This window comes from Schistocerca americana, chromosome 2, assembly GCF_021461395.2.
Source record: "Schistocerca americana isolate TAMUIC-IGC-003095 chromosome 2, iqSchAmer2.1, whole genome shotgun sequence".
In the NCBI taxonomy this organism is placed as follows: domain Eukaryota; kingdom Metazoa; phylum Arthropoda; class Insecta; order Orthoptera; family Acrididae; genus Schistocerca; species Schistocerca americana.
In genome coordinates this window covers 682,847,237-682,869,455 of record NC_060120.1, presented here as the reverse complement: position 1 = coordinate 682,869,455, position 22,219 = coordinate 682,847,237, and the positions used below count along the sequence as shown (strand labels likewise).

General features: G+C 43.5%; 1 protein-coding gene across 3 annotated transcripts in view; it reads right to left on the bottom strand.

Annotated features, from left to right (window-relative positions):
• The window catches only part of LOC124596110 (inositol polyphosphate multikinase), a 352,197-nt gene that overhangs the window by 43,151 nt on the left and 286,827 nt on the right, over window positions 1-22,219 (bottom strand). For 2 of the 3 annotated variants that reach the window (XM_047135125.1, XM_047135124.1), the window contains exon 4: window positions 23-212. In XM_047135125.1, the coding sequence (XP_046991081.1) occupies window positions 23-197 (175 nt within the window). In that variant the 5' untranslated portion in view covers window positions 198-212. Of the gene's footprint in view, window positions 1-22; window positions 213-339; window positions 617-22,219 lie in introns of those variants that run through there. The other variant, XM_047135123.1, reaches the window with a different exon arrangement.

The window sequence follows — 22,219 nt, the reverse complement described above, 5'->3', positions numbered from 1 at the left end:
TATAGTATAATGTAAACATTACCTAACGATGATTTTCCATCAGATGCACAATGTCCTGCAACTTGATTCTCTAAAGGCACGGTGTCCTGCGATAGGTCATTTTTATTTCTGTCGCATAAACCAAGTGGCTTTGCGTTGAAGCCGTTCCTCTTCAAAAACTTTTCACTCGACTTTCGTCTCGCGAAAACAGAATTCATTTTGGAGTCTTCCACCTAGAACACAATTGTATTGATGAGTTAATTGTTGCTGGAAGCACTTCTACACAATACGCTGAAATGAAGCTGGAATCCATATAAAACATGCACAGAGCAAGTAGTAAAAACAAGACAGCGAATTTACCATTTTGTAACAACCCGTAAGAACACACCAACAGCTATGTTTCAAATGAGTTTCCAGCTATTGACGTCTGGAAGTTACGCCCACTGTACTGATTTATTTATTTATTTTTTTTTTTTTTTGCGCCTACATTGCTTGTATTATTCTACGAAAAATTGCCATATCATATGGAAATCATTACTAAAAATACGTATCAGCAAACACACAGCCTTTCTCTTTCGATTCTCCCTAATTTTTGATAAACTGTCACCCATAGCGCCAATGCTGTAAACATTGGTGACCAAAACGCGGAAGATAGACCACTTTGCCTGAAGTCGACTGTCAAAAAAAGTAGCGTTTAGTCTCCAGTATCAAGAACAGTGCAGATAGGACAAAACCAAATCGCTCACGCACTGAAATACTTGGTGAGATTTATACCGTGTTGATTGCCAGTTGTCTTCCTGTAGCATCGTCAACCTTAATTTATAACAAAATCAGGCCCACTACAAGCTATATTTCTAGCCTCATCTCGATCTCCTCTGCTGCTACTCACACAGTCAAGTTTCTCAAAATAGAAGTTGCTATGCTGTATGTTCTTCTATTATTCTTTTGTAAGTAAAACCTTCTACATCGCTTGTTATGTGTCTTTATCTGTAATTTTGTTTCGACTACTGGCATAATCAGATCAAAACTTTCAACTTGTAAAGGGAAAGTTCAATTAAAATCACTCCACTCCATAAGTACTGCAGTGGCAGTTGTACAGCAACCGTAATCGATGTTTAGAATAAGGAAAACAGTCTTGTACAACCAAGACTGTCTTTTCTGTTCTAAAGATCTATTACGGTTGCTTTACCAGTGCCACTGCAGTAGTTATGGAGTGGAACGATTTTAATTGCAACTTGCCGAGTCGGCTAATGAAAAGAGTGGCTTTGGATTTTTACACTTGTGCAATCACTGTTTTTTCTCCATTCCAGAAAAAAGCTCAGTGTCAGTGTTAATAAAAAGTATATCATGTCGATTGCCAGTTGTCTCCATGTCCTTTTGAATTCCCTTAGCATCGTCAACATTTATTTATAACAAAATTAGGCCCTCAAATTCTCGTCAGATTGAAAATGTGGAGTTTCAATGAAGTGATTGAAATACAGTGCAATGAAACAGTATGCACACTTTACAAGGATAATACGTGGACCTGCTAAATTATTTTCGGGGGTATCCACCATGCAGCAGCCCAGTATGGAAAGCAGCAGTGATACACTGTGTTCACAGTATCCAAGCGGCTTAATATCCAACCCAAGAACAAAAGGATGGCTTCCCCATCATCATACCGAAATCATCAGTCACATTACATGGCTTACTGTCACAATTACTGTCTGTCAGCAAGTAAATAACTACAAACTGAAGGCACAGGACTACCAGCTACATTTACACCTATGTTAACATTTGTATTCTTTGTAGCACTGTACAATATACCATTGCTCTCCACTTTTTAATGACTAATCCATTCCAGGGGTGGATGGAATGTCACCAGTAAAGATAAAAACGCTCTATGCATTGTGTCATAAACATTGTTTGACGTGTTTGTATTCACATATTTCCGCTGGCAATTAAATATCTGAAGTTGTCAGTTTTTGGATGAACCTTTTTCTATTGTTTTACTTCTCAGCAATTTACCATACAAGCTTTATGAAAAACACCCATTATGGATTTTCCTTTGGCTATTAATAAACTTTATCATTGCTAGTTGATTTATTCTAATACAGTACTACACTACTGGACAAAAAAGTGAAGCATCCAGAAAAAATAGTCAGATGTCTTTATTTATAATTTCGTTTCGACTACTGCCATCATCAGATCAAAACTTTTAACTCATAAAAGAAAAGCTCAGTTAAAATCACTCCACTCCATAACTACTGCAGTGGCACTGGCACATCAACCATAACCAATCGTCAGAACTGCAGTTCTCTGTGACAGGCAGAACGGCCAACAGAGTGTGTTTAGTGTTGGTACCAGACCAGGCAGAATATATAAAGGGTGTGAACAGTATCACACATTGAGTGGAGAACATGGAAATGATGTGCATTCACCTGAGACAGTTTTGACAGCACTGACAGAGTTTTGGAATGGACTTCATTGATGGTCTCCATTTGGCCAGCTTGTCGAATCGTGCAATATCCAGATTTTTGGGGCATTCAGGTGTGATAAAGACCCAATGGTGGATAACAGAGGAATGTGAGGGCCATATATTCGTTGTCGAGGTTCCGGTCAACGAAGTCTGACCACTACATGGGAGTATCCGTGTATTGTACAACAAGGACATCATAATACATTCACATTTGCGTCTGCTATTCAAGAACAAGTAACGGACTCCATGTAACATTGTGTGTCATACTGCACCGTTGGTCAGAAACTAGCAGCTGTCAGGCAAGATAATTATTGTCCCATGTGTAAGCTGCCATTAATACCAAAACACAAATCGCTGCATTTGGAGTGGTAGTTGGGCAGTGAATAGGAAGGATGGATGACTGATGAATTGTGTTACATTATGTTCAGTGCTGAACCGCTGCTGTGTACTTTCTACATGACAACTGTCGACGAGTGTAGCGGCGACCTGTGGAGAGGTCGCACCCTTCCAATGTTTTGGAGAGGCTCAGCAATGTTATTTCTAGCGTCATGATGAAGGAAGGCATTGTATATGACTTCAGTTCACAGCTGCTAGTGATTGAAGAAAGTCTGGTGGGGCAACAGTACACCACATACATCCTGTGGCCTCATATGTTACTTGTTCTGTGAGAGTATTGTAGTGAGCCAACCATTCATGGGGCGTATTAATGTGAGTCTGAGCGGTATACTGCAGCGGCGTTAACAGCAGGTGAGTGCAAGATGTTATCACTGTAATAATTCAACAAGGCTCACACAGTGCTGTGAGGCAGGTTAGCTTGCTGAAACAGTGACCACACTGGTACTGCACAGGCTAGTGCAGCAAGGGGCAAGGCAGACTTCCACAATGACAGTGGATGTGGTGTTTGAGGACATTGACTGGTAGTAGCGCATACATACAACAAGCACGCCACTGCTTAATATAAGTACTGGTCTTTCAGTTCTACCAGGACAGAGGGGCTGTGCCAGACGAGGATGTCACATGGATCTGCCAGTAGGAGTCAATGGTTCAAGGTCATGGCCGGGCAACTGCTTCTAGCCACTAAGTCCCCAATGGACTTAGTACCACAGTATGGCTGACCATCCCAGGTCAATTCCAGAAGTACAGCTGACTCCTGCCCAGGGACAGCCAGTCACTTCCCATGCACACTAGCTATCTATCGCCATTGTGGTGGGCATCCACCGCCTTGTTGGAGCTGGGTGTCACCCAGAGTCATAGTAGATACAGGAGGGTCGAGTATATACGTCGCTGGTGCAGAAACTGTACAGCTGTCTTACATAATGAGGCTGCCAGTGCTCAGTGGAGTATTCATGTCAGCCTGTGCCAGCCCAGCAGAATTCAGCGATCAGCTGGCCACTTACCCATTGAATCAAGCTGTGCAGATGCTTCAGTAAACTTTTTGTCACATTTGCAGCTGCCTTTCACCAGAGCCTCCTGGGCTCCCACTTTGCCTCCAAACCCACTCATACCATCCTGGCTCATAGCCACCGCTCCCTGTATGGGAGGAGCCTATAGTTTAGTGTAGGAATGGGGTGAGTTCCAGATAATGCCATTTGGATTGAAAAATACGCCTTAAACGTTTCAGTGGTTATTAGACAGTGTGTTGAGTGGTTTGAAACCATTCCAGTGTCTAGTTTACTTAGAGAAGCATCATTTTTCATTAGAAGAGATGGAGTATTCAGGCCATGTAATTAGTAAAGATAGAACAAGGACAGAGTCCAGGGTAGTGAAAGCTGTACGAGAATTCTCAATGCCTAAGTCCATTAAGGAACTGCAGTCTTTTTTGGGGGCCTGAAATAACTACAGAAATTCATGGAAGGGTTTGCTGACTGACATAGCGCAGTCACTCAAGCAGTTGCAAGAAAAGGTGTAAAAATTCATATGGACAGAAGAGTGTCAAGTACCTTTGAAGAATAAAAGAGATTTTTAACATCCAGTCTGGTTATATGAGGGCTATTCAGAAAGTAAGTCCTGATCGGCCCTGAAATGGAAACTACAATGAAAATTTGATGAAGCTTTGCACACATGGGATGGGCATGGTACAATTATCAATTGCGTCACGTCTGTCTTTTCAGTTCTGAGCGCTCAGTGAGCACATAAATATGCCTAAAAATGCTAGAAAATAGTGTCTCCCACCAAGTATGGGTACATGCTGAGAGATTTCGCCTGATTTCGTGCAGCACCACGTGATGTAACTGTCCTGCATTTCCTTCTCCATGACGGTTTTCAGTTGCACACTGCAGGGGCAATGAGGAGGTTCCTGGAGCGTTTGTGATGGGAAGTGTGTGGGTGCAACCACACAACTCAGGCTTGGCTCTCTCTGATTTTCATCTCTGCTCGTATGAACCACAGGCTATGAAGCCAACATCTTGGCACAGACAACGAGCTGCAGACCAGTGTAGAGAACTGGCAAAAAGTATAGGTGGCTGCCTTCTATAATGAGGGTACTGGAAAGTTGGTACCATGCTATGACAAGTGTCATAGAAGAAGCGACTATGTAGAGAAGTAGCTAGAAGGTGTAGCTAACTGCTGCAAATAAAACATTTTTGATTTTCACTGTGGTCTCCATTTCATGATCGATCAGATATTACTTTCCAAATAACCGTCGTAGTACTTCCAGACTTTCAGAATGATTTTATTCTTTCGTGTGATGCAGCTGAACATGCTGTGGGATGTGTTTTAAATCAGGGGATTAACGCTGAAGAACATCGAGACAGCTGAATACAGCAGAGAAGAACTATTCAGCAACAGAGAAAGGGATGCTGAGCATCATTTATGGTGTCACGTATTTTAGATGTTATCTTTATAGAGATGCTGAGCATCATCTATGGTGTCACGTATTTTAGATTTTATCTTTATAGGAAAATATTTCGAGTTGTGTTTTGATTCGTATTAACAGTAATAGATCACTTTTCTTGGTGCATGGAGATGGTTGCTATGCCAAACCAGAAGGCAGTGACTGTCGCAAAGGAAATGATTAACAGCTGGATGTTGAAGTTTGGCATGCCAGGTACTATATATACATACCAGAGTATGAATTGCACGTCAGACTTGTTGAAGGAGCTGTGTCCGTTATTGCATGTGAAGAAGTTAAGAACTAGTCCTCTTCATCCATAGGTAGAATACTGCAGTACACAGAACAACTGGGAAAGTGTTAAGTTACTATTTTAATGCACGTCAAAGTGTGTGATTCAGAAGTAAACACGAATATTGGGTTGTTCCCATATGAGGTGGTTTATAGTCTGAAGGTGTCATCACTCTTCGATTTGATAAAGGTAAAGGAAGATGAAGATGGCGAGCTGATACGCAAGATTGCAAAAAGAGTTTGGAATGTATGGAAATGATACAGAAGGTGAATACAAAGGCAGTAGAGAAGCAGGTGAAATCAGTGAGCTGTGTGGCAAGTTTACTGCAATATAAATCAGGCCAATGGGTGATGTTATTTAGTCCTTACACATCGGAAGGGGAGACGAAGACGTTCATCACAAGGTGTCAAGGGCACTGTCAGGTGCTGGAGAGTATTTCTCCAGTCAACGTGAAGCTTCAGCTGCCAACAAGAACATACTGGTATTCTTAGACCTTTTTGAGGTAGTTTGAAGTCGATTCCAGGAATTTGAAGGGTGGATTCAGGGAAGAACAAGAGGACAAGAAATTAAAGGAAGAGACAAGAAGATGTGGTTAGACCTATGTAAAAAGTACCATATTCGTTAAGATCAAGAGGATGAGGGAAGTTTGTCAAGGATTTCTTTTGTTTATATGTTTGTGTATGTACAGGATTACAGTGAACAAGTGATGTCAGTTTGAAGACTTTTTCTGTTATTTTTGTTGTTGGTGAATGGGCTTGCTGCTGACAGCAGCCTTCTGAGGAGAGAGGAAAGGTGACATTTGCCTCTATCCTCAGGTTGGGATACACAGAGGGCAAGAATGGAAGGAATGCAAGTCGTAGCAATATTACATTTCGTCGCCTGATTCGGGGCAGAGGCATTGCAAAACCGGTACCTGGAAGGAAGAGCACTGTTCTTGAGGCAAGAGGATGTGATAGTTACCGGCCATCAACGGCCGCTGAAGGTGGTTTTTAACGCATGGGGAATGTGGAATGAGGTGAGGGGGTTTGGAGAAGCATTATACGGACTTCAACTAAGTGCTAAGGACAAAGGGGTACTCACGTAAGTGCTTGACAACACACTGTTGTTCCCGAAATTAACATATAGAATAATGGATTACGCTCGGGCATCGGACGACGTGATGAATCGGAATTTGGGAGTGTTGCAAGCACGAGTAGAAGCATTGGTCAAGGGAGTTGTAGTGACGAGGCTGTTACAATCATTAGCACATATCGATGTCGCACACGAGGGGTCGTGTCACTCTTGCAAAAAGCCATACATTACGTGTTGTTAATTTTTTGTTACCTGACTAGTACTTGTCAGGATTACAGAAAGCATGACGCGAGCTACTGTCTGGAACCCAGTAGATAAAACTTACCCTTCTACTACAACATAGCAACACTAGAAGTGAAAACTGACCAAGCGCAATTGTATATTCTAATTCGATTCCCGACCAGGAAGGCATGCAAAGTTTAAGTTCTAATGTTCTAATGTGTGTGAAATCTTATGGGACTTAACTGCTAAGGTCATCAGTCCCTAATCTTACACACTGCTTAACCTAAATTATCCTAAGGACAAACACACACACCCATGCCCGAGGGAGGTCTCGAACCTCCGCCGGGACCAGCCTCACAGTCCATGACTGCAGCGCCCCAGACCGCTCGGCTAACCCCGCGCGGCCAAAGTTTAAGTGTTGCACCATGAACACACCCAATGAAACGTGGAGTTCTTGGAAAATTTGTTTAGAAGAGGATCCATGGTATATTATTAGTTTCAGAAAATGATAGCAGGCATTTAATAATGATGGAGAAGGAATTACAACTTTATCGAAAGGGAAGGTCATGGTGTGTCCAACCAGGGTAATAAAAACTAACCAGAGAACATGTGCAGCATAGTTGTTCTTAGACAGACGGAAGGGACTAGACTGTCAGAGGGATATCGTGAAAACCAGACTGCGTTTCCAGCAAGTAGGCTGTCACTGGATTTACGCCACTTACGATGATATGGTAACGGTGGCAAGTTGTTGCAAGCAGGGGAAGCCCATGGAGGCCAGACGGATTGAGCTTAAGGGAAGTGGGTTATTAATCAGTGGGACTACATGAGACATAATGGGGCCAACCTTTCGTCTACCAGCCACAATTATGGGAATCACGCAAGTGAGCATCTCACAACCACAGTTGTTTTGGCCCAATGTACCTTTGGAAGTACTGCCAGCACCGAATATAACAATCCTAAATCGAACTCTTAGAACCTAACTCATTCCCTGGATCGATTTATTGTCGAGCAGGAGGAAAGCATTTCAGCAGAGCGGTTAATGCAGCAAGCAGAAGAATTCAGAAAAGGGCAACAGTGTGTAATGGTGGTTTTGAGTACCGCTATACCAAGTGGCACAGTGGCTCTCACATGAAGGTTAAATTTGCAGAAGCGCAAAACAAGCTTGATAAACAGACTCACAAGCAAGTAGCAATAGAGAAGCTTCGTAAGTAAGATTGGATGCAGTGCTAACCTATGTGGGCAAGCCACCAGTTATTTTGGCTAGCAGTTTCTCTGTATTTTGTACAAACGTGTATTACAGTATGAAATTGGTTTTAAGTCCAATGCGAGGAACCGGGTCTTTTTCACAGAGGGAGGTGGGGGTTATGCAGTTTACCACTCATATATATATGTAGGGTGTTACGAAAAGGAACGGCCAAACTTTCAGGAAACATTCCTCACACACAAATAAAGAAAAGATGTTACGTGGACATGTGTCCGGAAACGCTTAATTTCCATGTTAGAGCTCATTTTAGTTTCGTCAGTACGTACTGTACTTCCACGATTCACGGCCAGTTGGCCCAATTGAAGGAAGGTAATGTTGACTTCGGTGCTTGTGTTGACATGCGACTCATTGCTCTACAGTACTAGTATCAAGCACATCAGTACGTAGCATCAACAGGTTACTGTTCATCACGAACGTGGTTTTGCAGTCAGTGCAATGTTAACAAATGCGGAGTTGGCAGATGCCCATTTGATGTATGGATTAGCACGGGGCAATAGCCGTGGCGTGGTACGTTTGTATCGAGACAGATTTCCAGAACGAAGGTGTCCCGACAGGAAGACGTTCGAAGCAATTGATCGGCGTCTTAGGGAGCACGGAACATTCCAGCCTATGACTCGCGACTGGGGAAGACCTAGAACGACGAGGGCACCTGCAATGGACGAGGCAATTCTTCGTGCAGTTGACGATAACCCTACTGTCAGCGTCAGAGAAGTGGCTGCTGTACAAGGTAACGTTGACCACGTCACTGTATGGAAAGTGCTACGGGAGAACCAGTTGTTTCCGTACCATGTACAGCGTGTGCAGGCACTATCAGCAGCTGATTGGCCTCCACGGGTACACTTCCGCGAATGGTTCATCCAACAATGTGTCAATCCTCATTTCAGTGCAAATGTTCTCTTTACGGATGAGACTTCATTCCAACGTGATCAAATTGTAAATTTTCACAATCAACATGTGTGGGCTGACGAGAATCCGCACGCAATTATGCAATCACGTCATCAACACAGATTTTCTGTGAACGTTTGGGCAGGCATTGTTGATGATGTCTTGATTGGGCCCCATGTTCTTCCACCTACGCTCAATGGAGCACGTTATCATGATTTCACACGGGATACTCTACCTGTGCTGCTAGAACACGTGCCTTTACAAGTACGACACAACATGTGGTTCATGCACGATGGAGCTCTTGCACATTTCAGTCGAAGTGTTCGTACGCTTCTCAACAACAGGTTCGGTGACCGATGGATTGGTTGAGGCGGACCAATTCCATGGCCTCCACGCTCTCCTGACCTCAACCTTCTTGACTTTCATTTATGAGGGCATTTGAAAGCTCTTGTCTACGCAACCCCGGTACCAAATGTAGAGACTCTTCGTGCTCGTATTGTGGACGGCTGTGATACAATACGCCATTCTCCAGGGCTGCATCAGCGCATCAGGGATTCCATGCGACGGAGGGTGGATGCATGTATCCTTGCTAACGGAGGACATTTTGAACATTTCCTGTAACAAAGTGTTTGAAGTCACGCTGGTACGTTCTGTTGCTGTTTGTTTCCATTCCATGATTAATGTGATTTGAAGAGAAGTAATAAAATGAGTTCTAACATGGAAAGTAAGCGTTTCCGGACACATGTCCACATAACATATTTTCTTTCTTTGTGTGTGAGGAATGTTTCCTGAAAGTTTGGCCGTACCTTTTTGTAGCATCCTGTATACAGTATATACTCTGTTGTGAGCCAGTGTGGTGTATTGCAGCAGCGCTGACAGCTGGTTAGCATGGAATGTTGCCACTATAATAATTCAAGACGGCCAATGCAATGTTGTGAGGCAGTCTAGATTGCTGAAATAGTGAAATCAGCGTTACTGCACAAGCTAGCGCAGCAAGGGGCAAATCACACATTTCCACACTGACAGGGTCAGTGGTGTTTTAGGACAAGTGACTAGTAGCGGCGCATATGCACAACAATCACACCGCTGCCGACTATAAGCACTGGACATTTTTGTAACGAAATTATTATTAGTATCATAGCTCTATAAGGACAGTGGGCCAGTGCCAGATGAAGATGTCACATGGAGCTGCCAGCAGAAGTCAGTGGTTCAAAGCCATGGCAGGATAAGAGATTCTATGCACTAAGTCCCTCCCCTGCTCTCCAGACCTTATGCCAGAGTTCAGCTGGCCATCCCTGGTCAACTCCAGCAGTACAGCCAACTCTTGCCCAGGAGGCATGGAGTCACTCCCTGTACACACACCAGCCACCTACTGCCATCACAGGATGGGTGTCTCATCGTGCTGGGCACCCACCATCGTCATGCAGACATGTGTTGCCCAGGGCCACGGCAGATACAGCAGTGTCAAGAATACATGTTTCTGGTGCGGAAAACATGCAACGGACTTCCACAATGAGGCTGCTGGCGCTTGGTAGAGTATCCGTGTCAGTATTGTGGGATGTGCAAGCAGCCAGCCAGCCACTAACCTAGTGTATCGAGCAGCGCAAAAGCTTCAATAAACAATCTACCTCCTGGACTTCAACCTCATCTCCACCACCCGCTCGTACCGTCCTGGCTCGTAGTGTCCCATCCATGTACCTGGGTGCTTAAGTATTGTGGTGCCACATAAAAAGACGATGCTCGTCCACACGTAGCACATGTCATTACGACTTGTCCACCTGATGCTGAGGAACTCCCGTGGCCAAGAAGAGCCCTCCCTCTCCCCCTGATCTGTCCCCAGCAGAACACGTGTGGCACTAGCTCAGACGTCAACTCAGTTCCAGTGACAGTATCCAGGAATTCTAAGGCCTGTTACAATCGTTGGGGGCCATCTGGCCTCATAAGAGGGTACAATTGTTTTATGACATCCTTTCAAACTGAATCAGTACATGTTTCCTGCCCAGACGGAGCGCAACTTAAGACTGATAAGTGGGCTCATACAGGGTGATTCAAAAAGAACACCACAACTTTAGGAATTTAAAACTCTGCAACGACAAAAGGCAGAGCTAAGCACTATCAGTCGGCGAATTAAGGGAGCTATAAAGTTTCATTTAGTTGTACATTTGTTCGCCATTTCAGCCAGTAAAGTTTTTGGTCCCTTTTTCTTCGAAGGTGCTACTGTAACTGGACTACAGTATCTGGAGATGTTAGAGAATTGGCTGTTCCCTCAGCTCGAACAAGAAGCACAACAATTCATATTTCAGCAGGATGGAGCGCCACCACATTGGCACTTATCTGTCCGTAACTGCCTGAACGTCAACTACCCGAGGCGATGGATCGGCTGCCAGGCAGCCCGTGACAGAGCACGTCATCACTGGCCTCCAAGAAGCCCTGATCTTACCCCCTGCGATTTTTTCTTATGGGGGTATGTTAAGGATATGGTGTTTCGGCCACCTCTCCCAGCCACCATTGATGATTTGAAACGAGAAATAACAGCAGCTATCCAAACTGTTACGCCTGATATGCTACAGAGAGTGTGGAACGAGTTGGAGTATTGGGTTGATATTGCTCGTATGTCTGGAGGGGGCCATATTGAACATCTCTGAACTTGTTTTTGAGTGAAAAAAAACCTTTTTAAATACTCTTTGTAATGATGTATAACAGAAGGTTATATTATGTTTCTTTCATTAAATACACATTTTTAAAGTTGTGGTATTCTTTTTGAATCACCCTGTATTACGAAGTTTTTGTAAATTTGACCCCATACTGTAATCGCTGAGATAACTCCACATACCCTCTGAATATATTAAGTTTCATTTCGTTTCCTCCTCGTATTCTGGGTGCTACACTTTTTTGCCAAGCAGTGTGTATTTTTATTTTTTGTATCATTGACCGTATTTCATAACCTTACTTTCACCATTCTGTACTGGGCTAAGAAAATTGACACTGTGTTTACATTCCACGTATTGTCAACACACCCTCATTTGATCGCGATGTAGTATGCTGTTCCATTCGTTTCCATTGGTGATAAGTGAGAATCAGGATTAAATGTTCATATCCTGTCAAACTATGCTGTAATTCCAGAATCCTTTCTTTCAGGAGTGCTAGTTCTGCAAGGTTCGCAGGAGAGCTTCTGTAAAGTTTGGAAGGTAGGAGACGAGAGACTGGCAGAAGTAAAGCTGTGAGTACCGGGCGTGAGTCGTGCTTCGGTAGCCCAGTTGGTAGAGCACTTGCCCGCGAAAGGCAAAGGTCCCGAGTTCGAGTCTCGGTCGGGCACACAGTTTTAATCTGCCAGGAAATTTCATATGCTGTAATTACTGTTTTTCCGTGATTCCAATGTACAAAGTAAGGGATATGCCTTGATTCCTGTTCGAAAATAAATAAAACAATTACTGTATCTTTGTTCCAGCATTTGCCATTTCAAATTCGTCGCTACTTCTTTCTAAACGTCAGACGAAAGACACAGTCAACCGCTCTCTTGCTGCTACCTGTACCATATAAAGAGCCACACTTCATGATGTTCCTTCAAACTCAGAGTAAATGCAAAATCCCCTAAGGAAATGGTAAATTGCGTTGAATATAAACAGTGAATGAATAGGATCAAAACTTTAGAAAATCGTTGCAGTTTTTCATATGGACAAAAATGAAATGTAAGGGGTTCGTTTGTTTCCTTGAGTTGATATTACAGTACATCGAAAAATAGCAATGGAAATTCACAATGGACACCAAAGGAACGGAACGGAATACACGTGACATCACTGTCAGTACATACAGGTATCCACATTAGACATCAGTTCCTTTAGCACAGTGCCAAACAGTGAAACTGAGATTATGAATACCATCTATGACACAAAGTGTCAGGATGAAAAGAAATTTGTGGCACAACTTGACTAACAGAACGGATCAGTTGATAGAAAACATTATGTGTCATCAAAGAATCATCAGGACGTTCGAGGCAGGACACGCATATTCGGTCAGCGCCCAAGTTGAACCCAAGGGGTCGTCGTAGGGCATATAGGACGTCAACTGTTCGAGGTCGCGACCTGTCACAAGCTCATGACGCGCCACCGGAGCTAGTTCTGGGCGTCACTGAATTCTTAAATGGCGCCTTTGCTACCTCTGATGTAGGGCAAACCACCCTCCGTGCTGCCAGCCGTTAACGCTATGCCGCCACTACTGTTCGCTCACTGGTACAACCGGCAGCCTCACTACCCTTCCTGTAAATACACAGACGAGTGTTCTAGGATGAGGGAGCCCATGGACGCAGAACCATTCCCACCACCCAGTCCGCTCCTAGCTGTGATTTACCAACTCAGCTGCCCACCTCCAACACACTGCTAGTTTTGACCCTGCCCCTCTCCCCCCAAACCGTCGCCATCGGAGGTGGTCATTCCAGAAGTGTCTCAATCCCTAAGCGGTCGCTCAGCTACGTCTACCGACACCTGCAACGCCAGAAACTCGGCCAATATTGGTCCTACATGACGATTAGAGGGTAGAAGGATTTAGCACCTCCGCCTACAATGGCTATCGATAGCCGCGCTGACTCAGAGATGCTGCAGTCACCAGCAGGGGAATTACCATGGCAGGCCGCAAGAGGCGAGATGGTGTGTCACTTGGGCGATGTCACTAATCCAGCTGCCAGACAGCCTGAACTGGTTCTGTGCTATATGGATTGTCAAGTCAGTCGTCATATCAAGTAAATCATCGTATCGCTATGCCAATAACGATAGCTGTCTTCCTAAAATAAAACAGAAATCACAAAATCTACCTGCCACTTTATTCCATAGCTTTCCATGTATCACATGTTTAGTCTGGCATCTGATTTGGCCACTGTTTACAAAATTCTTGTTGATTATCAACGACAATACAATGTTGTTGTTGTTGTTGTGGTCTTCAGTCCAGGGACTGGTTTGAAGCAGCACTCCATGCTACTCTATCCTGTGCAAGTACCTACTGCAACCTACATCCTTCTAAATCTGCTTAGTGTATTCATCTCTTGGTCTCCCTCTACGATTTTCACCCTTCACGCTGCCTTCCAATACTAAACTGATGATCCCTTGATGCCTCAGAACATGTCCCACCAACCGATCCCTTCTTCTAGTCAAGTTGTGCAACAAATTCCTCTTCTCCCAAATCCTATGCAGTACCACCTCATTAGTTAGGTGATTGTCGTATCGGCCGCCGCAGAGCAGCCGTCAACTCGGCGCGGCGTGCTACAACACGCGCGGCACACAGCGAGTACCCCTGGCGCCGCACACGATGTCAACAACTGGCGCCAGTGAACGCGTCGTCGCGGGGTTAGCGGCAGCGTACACACCACTATCGATACGGATTACCCTGGCGGCGCTGCCCTTGCCACCAGAGTGAGCAACCGTATAAGGGCGCCATCTACCAACACTCTGATTGGCCGGACCTGCGGATTTAAGCGAGCTCCCTGAGTCCGTTTAACTAGTTCAATCTTCGCCGATGACTGTGTTATTACCCGGCTGCTGGATTCACGACGACCGAACCGTACTGTGGCCTCCCTGGCTGGAAAATTGCGACGCGTCGGTATCGACTGGTTGGCAGAGGTTTGGACTTGTATTTTCTACAAGTGACTCTGATTTCTCCTTGGCGCTACCGCCAGCGAAGTGTTGTATGGTCGAACTTAAGTTTTGTTTTGAGTGACAGAAAGTCAAATAAATTTGGTTATCACGGAATATTTGTTGTGTTATAGTGCGGACATAACAGTGATCTACCCATCTAATCTTCAGCATTCTTCTGTAGCACACATTTCGAAAGCTTCTATTCTCTTCTCGTCAAAACTATTTATCGCCCATGTTTCACTTCCATACATGGCTACACTCCATACGAATACTTTCAGGTGAGACTTCCTGACGCTTAAATCCATACTGGATGTTAACAAATTTCCCTTCCTCAGAAACGCTTTCGTTGCCATTGCCAGTTTAAATAATACAATAGTTACGTAATCTTACGTGATGAGCAGAACGATGTTATCGACGATCATACAGACCTGTAATTGGCTTTACAAAACACTTTGCAGGAACTCGAAAAGTCTATGGAAATGTAAATGTTTAAATCAAACAAGATGCATACCACTTACAGACATTGAAAACTAAACAAAAACTTTCTCCAAAGTTATTTAATATTCACGTTTTAAATAGTCTCAAAAAAAATAATTCTGAGATGATATTGGGTATGTAATGAAACACGAAAAAATATATCAACAGCATACTGCTTCCTACGGATCAAGTTATTCTTTGCAAAAATAAGGATGACTTACAAATTGTGCTGCACCATCAAACCATGGCACCCACATTCTAAATAACAAAATTCAACAGCTTAGAGTGAGAAGAAAGGAAATTCGGGAGAATTGATGACGACGATGTAGCTATACAAGTGAAGCTGTACCATACTTTGGGCAAGAGAATGTAGGGACACCAACTATTTGATATATGAACGTGTGAAGGCAGAACTGGCAGCCACATAATTACTAAAGCGCAAGGGCAGAAGAAAATATTACGTTGGTGCACAATTTCGCAGCGTTTTCGTTTTGCATGTTGGTATTCAGATTGCCATGAGTTTATTTATCGGTTGTCATTTTTTTATTTGTAGTTCACTGTTGCTATTTGAGTTTACATCTTGTTATTTTGTCATTTGCAGAGAATGTGTGCAGCTGTGGACGGTAGAAAATGGAATGCCAAGAGAAGAAATCGGAACATTTCTGACATATTCTTGTGTTTGAATTCGATAGAGGGGTGACATCAGCGGAGGCAGCCAGAAACATTTGCGCCTTGTGTGGGGACAATGCCACAAAAAAGAGCATGACAAGTAAATATACACATCAAAGAAAGTTTTGCATCACCTTGGTTCCGAAAGTTCCGGAACCTATACAGAAAATTGGACTAGAGATCAACATAAACATCATTTCCGCCCTTTTTTTGCTCATGAAAACCACACATTGCATGTTATACCACCATACAACGAGACCTTCAGAAGTGGTGGTCCAGACTGCTTGCTGTACACACCGGTACCTCTGATACCCAGTAGCACGTCCTCTTGCATTGATGCATGCATGCCTGTATTCATCGTGGCATACTATCCACAAGTTCATCAGGGCACTGTTGGTCCAGATTGTCCCGCTCCTCAACGGCGATTCGGCGTAGATCCCTCAGTGGTTGGTGGGTCACGTCGTCCATAAACAGCCCTTTTCAATCTATCCCAGGCATGTTTGTAGGGTTCATGTTTGGAGAACGTGCTGGGCACTCTAGTCGAGCGATGTCGTTATACTGAAGGAAGTCATTCACAAGATGTGCACGATGGGGGCGTGAATTGTCGTCCATGATGATGAATGCCTCGCCAATATGCTGCCGATATTGTTGCGCTATTGATCGGAGGATGGCATTCACGTATCGTATAGCCGTTACGGCGCCTTACATGACCATCAGCGGCGTACGTCCGCCCACATAATGCCACCCCAAAACGGCAGGGAACCATCACCTTGCTGCACTCGCTTGACAGTGTGTCTAAGGCGTTCAGCCTGACCGGGTTGCCTCCAAACACGTGTCTGATTGAAGGCAGATGCGACACTCATCGGTGAAGAGAACGTGATGCCAATCCTGTGCGGTCCATTCGGCATGTTGTTGGGCCCATCTGTACCGCGCTGTATGGTGTCGTGATTGCAAAGATGAACCTCGCCATGGACGTCTGGAGTGAAGTTGCGCATCATGCAGCCTATTGCACACAGTTGGAGTCGTAACATGACGTCCTGTGGCTGGATGAAAAGCATTATTCAACATGGTGGCATTGCTGTCAGAGTTCCTCCGATCCATAGTCAGTAGGTAGCGTTCATTCACTGCAGTAGTAGCCCTTGGGCGGCCTGAGCGAGGCATGTCATCGACTGTTCCTGTCTCTCTGTATCTCCTCCATGTCGGAACAACATTGCTTTGGTTCACTACGTTACGCCTGAACACTTCCCTTGGTGAGAGCCCTTCCTGGCAAAAAGTAACAATTCGGACGTGATCGAACCGCGGTATTGACCGTCTAGGCATGGTTGAGCTACAGACAACACGAGCCGTGTACCTCTTTCTTGAAGGAAGGACTGGAACTGATCGGCTGTCGGACCCCCTCCGTCTAATAGGTGCTGCTCATGCATGGTTGTTTACATCTTTGGGTGGGTTTAGTGACACCTCTGAACAGTCAAAGGAACTGTGTTTGTGGTACAATATCCACAGTCTATGTCGATCTTCAGGAGTTCTGGAAACCAGGCTGCTGCAAAACTTTTTTTGGTGTGTGTAGTTTTCTCGCTTTGAGGAGGATCGTTCTGACATTACTGGCTCTCCACATTGAGAAAAATCTTCGCAATTTGATGAACATAGTTTAAATGCATTAATCCACAAAGATGCAAGTCAGTGTACTCGAGAACTGTCAAATTTGATGACTGCGATCATTCCGTGCAACATTTGGATGAAACAGGAAAGGTACAAAAATCGGGTATATGGGTACCGCCTAATCTAAGCAAAAACCATAAAAATCGACGAGTAACCGTATGTGTATCTATGCTTGCTCGTCATCGCTTGACTCGTAAACAGCACCGACCTTTCCTATGCTGTACTGGTACAGGCGTCGAGAAACGGTGTATCTATATTAGCTCTGAGTACCATGGGACTTAACATCTGTGATTATCAGTCCCCTAGAACTTAGAATTACTTAAACTTAACTAACCTAAGGACATCACACACATCCATACCCGAGGCAGGATTCGAACCTGCGACCGTAGCTGTCACGCGGTTCTAGACTGAAGCGCCTAGAACCGCACGGTATCTATATTAACGTAAGGAAAAGAAAGGAATCGTTGAGTCCAAACAATGCAGCAACTCCCCGTACAAACAACTGCGCGCATCCACAAAAGTAATGTTACGCATCTGGTGGAGCAGCGGCGGTGTGGTGTACTACGAATTGCTTCCCTGAGGTGGAACCATCACCGCTGGCATTTATTGTCGACAACTGAGACGTCTTGCAGACACAATACAAGTGCAACTACCAGGAAACCTGCATGAAGTGATGCTACTCCACGCTAAAGCCCGCCCGCGTTCTGCTATACTGACAAAAAACGCTATACAGGAGTTGAATTGGAAAGCCATTCCACACTCACCTTATTCACCTGATCTTGGGACCTCAGATTTTTACCTTTTCCACTCTGTATCGAACAACCTTCAAGAAACTGCCTTTCCGCATGAAATGCGCTCCGAACTTGGCTAAGCGAGCTCTTCGCCTCAAAACCATGTAATTTCTAAGGTCGCGGAACCCAGAAGTTACCGCAGCGTTGACAGACTATTGTAAACAGTGAACGAGAATATATTATTGACGACTAAAGCCTATGTTACGTGTACGTGGTGTGTTTATTAAACTAAGGGACACAACGAAATCATTCACGAATCCAATTATCTGGCTTTCACAGAATGCTCGAGAACAGAATACACCCAAAAAATCGAACTGATTTTTTAGCAATTTATATCATTAATTGTAGGTTGGAAAGGGATAGCGCGAAACATAAGTGCAAGCCTTACTTAAAAAATCACAATCCTAAATAGGTAATGTGACAGCACTACAAAAAGTAAGTTACAGCTTACTATAGCAAACTTAGTAGCTTGTGCTGAATGATGCACTATCCTTCAAAGTGACACAGATAAACGTCGCTGTTGTTCAGTATAGCTACCAAGTCTCTGTAAACAATCATTCAGTTCCTCGGTGATAGAAATACGATCATTGATTACGGAGCTGTGTGAACGTCTTCGCCATTAGAGAACCTCTTTCCCTGTCAGATGTTCGTTCATCTGAGACCTTGGTCGAATTTTTAGCACCTTTTCGCTGTGACTGTGTATGACACTTCATTTGGTCCATATACCACTAGAATGCCATAGTTTGATAAAAGTAAATTTTCTGATCAGTAGCAAAATTTCACGAAACTCACGCAACAAAAAAAAGACAACTCCGCATTTCGGAAGTTTTGGAACATGAAAAGTGGACAGCTTATTTCAAAATCACAGAATAATGAATCATTTTTTTCAGTGTTATTGAAATTATCAGACTATTACAAAGCAGTTCCTTCTCATAATGCCAATGTTGAAAGGATGTTCTCTTACACAAACGCCCAGTGGGCAAAGGAACACAATAAACTGCAAACCTACACAATCAAGAAGATGATGTTGTTGTGTAAGTTAAAATTATTCTGTCAAGGGTTCCACGAAATTATTTCTACGAAAAATAACATTATCGATAAACTGGGTGCAAATGAAAAAGATTAATGATTAACTAAAGATTGTTGTTATTTCTTTATAAGTCTAACTGCAATGACCAAAGTTATTGAAAATACTTTTGTTTACAGAAGACTAGACAATAGTCTATTTTGTTTAATGAAGAACTTTCAGTTTATTTTGACGTACGTTTATCTTATCAAAATGACAGTAATTGAGAAGACTGAGCACTTACTTGCCATCGTAATTGCCGAAATATAAGGCTGTTTAGTAATGTTTTTTTCTTTTAAATTAAACCCATGTAAGTCTGATCTAAAAAAAAGTGACTGTAATTGGCTATTAATAAACGACTGAAAATATCCAACTGATTCTAGTTCTATGAAAAAGAGAAAGTCCTTCTTTTAGGGCAAAATGTCCGGCTAAATGCAACGCCGAGTCCGGCTTTTCTACTTTTGGACCTAACAGCCCTAGCCACGGGGCCATCACTTCAGGCCAGGAACCAAACACCAGTCTACGCAGTGGGTGAAAGCCACAGGCTAGAATAAAGAAAAGGCGAAGTCGGTTGCAACAGCCGTAAATGTCATGGCCCGCGGTTTGCTTTCTTCTGCATCTGAGTGGAGGAAACATTTGGTCTGGAGGGAAAAGTTCATTGTCAACGAAAAGTTAGGGAATGTGACGCACGAATCGTCGGAACAATCACTCTGTTCAACAGGTTTTGTCCATTCTGCCGTCCACCTGTTCACATATCTAAGGAAATTTGTGACTGTATAACAGTTCTAGTTCGAATGAACCAGCTACCGGTATGCCATGTGTGACTGTGTATTTTGCAGATATTCGAGAATCGTACTTCAAGGATGGAATCTAGCTGCCGAAAAAAATATGGAACGTTGAGTATTAATTGTTAGTTGGAAAGAGACAGCGCGAAACATAAGTGCAAGCCTTACTTAAAAAATCACAGCCTTTCACTACGAAGACGAGAAAGTTACACTTTCCCGTGCTATAGTGACAACTGAATTAATATTTAAACCCATTTAACAATCGCGATATACAGGGTGGAGAACGGCAGGAAAGGGGACTACGAACCGAGCAAAATTTTCCAGATAGCCGTAGGTCAGAAATGCACTGGTGTGGAGCTACGGCCGTAAAACGACAGCTAATCGACGACGAGCGTGCGGAAGTTTGTCTGGTAAGCAGGCGCGTTCGGTTGTGTCCTACAGTGAGATGTTATCCGGCTTACATGCTACTGAGCTATGCTGTGGTATTGTATTTGTTAGAATAAAAGTTCATCTACTCTCTCTGTAAATCTTCAAACATTAAAATATATTGCCTTTAGATTTCATTATTAATAACTATGCACCTTACAGTGGCACATACCGACAACTTTACTGCAGTTTTGTCTATGCATTACAGCTTATGATCTTAACAAGTAAATGTCGTTACGATACTTTAGAATAGTTGGTTTAATAGTAAAGCGTTAGTCGGTAGACACCACAGACAAATCACGTCTGATATGACTAGCCACAGATAGGAATTTAAAAGTTTTTCTAGCACTGACTGTTGATCTGAAACCATTCCCTTCAGCTGGTGTTATTAGTAAATATGGTCTTTAGCATAACAGGTATTAGCTGGAGCTATTCAGTTTCAAACTCTAAACCCGTACTCTCGATTCTTTGAAGAATCAAACTCCCTTATGTAAAGCGTCATATCTCCCGAACGATGTGTCGTACAATAGTATACTTTTGCAAGTACATTCAGTGGTTTATGCGACTACTGTCTGAAAAAGGTGTTGCGAATTGAGTTAATAGTACAGAGATAATAAATTAAAACGTCATGTCGGATACTTCAGTTTTGTTGTATGAACAGAAGAAAAAAAGCGATAATCTTTCTCCGTTTCATCAATTTGTGTAGGTGTCTGCGAGAAAAAGTCTCATGATCATTATCATCATCTTGCGCAGTTTCCAGCCTCTAGCCGGGTCTGTTTGGAACATAGGCCTCTCCATCGTCGTCTCTCTTGCCACCATCTCTTCGTCTTCGCCTTGGTACTGTCTTCTCCTTTCTTCTGGATGCATTCCTCTACTCCTTTCGGCCATCTGTCTCTCGGTCTTCCTCTTGGTCTCTTTCCTTCCAGTTTCATCTCGTGTATCCTCCTGGGTATCCTCTTCTCCTCCATTCTCTTAACGTGTCCATACCATTTCAGCCTTGAATTCTCTATCTCCCTCCGTAATGGTTCCACCTTCATTATCTCTCTGAGCCTCTCATTTCTTAAATTGTCTATCTTTGTCACTCCAATACTGTTTCTCAAGAATTTCATCTCACGAGTTTGTGCTTTGCTTTTCTCTCTTCCTTTCATAGCCCAGGTTTCTGATGTATATGTCAGGATCGGGACATAGTATGACCGGTATATAACGTTTTTACTGATTTGGGGTACATCCTTGCTCCATATCAGACTTCTGACACTCTTCCGAAATGCTTCTGCTTCTTCAGTCCGGAACCGCGCAACTGCTACGGTCGCAGGTTCGAATCCTGCCTCGGGCATGGATGTGTGTGTTGTCCTTAGGTTAGTTAGGTTTAAGCAGTTCTAAGTTCTAGGGGACAGATGACCTCAGATGTTAAGTCTCATAGTGCTCAGAGACATTTGAACCAATTTTTGCTTCTGCTTTTCTCCCCCGCTCGTTTATTTCTCTGTCGTTCTTTCCATCTTCCTGTACCAGGCTTCCTAAGTACTTGAAACCCTCCACTCTCCTCAATCGTTCCCCACCAACTGTTATTACAATTGTTCCTCTCTCCTTCTTTCTTATTGTGATAATCATCTCACTCTTACTTATACTAAATTTCATCCCATATTGTTGTACTGTTCGTTCCCATACATCCAACTGCTCTTGTACTTCCTGCACAAATACCATAGCTTTCATCTTTCTTTCGC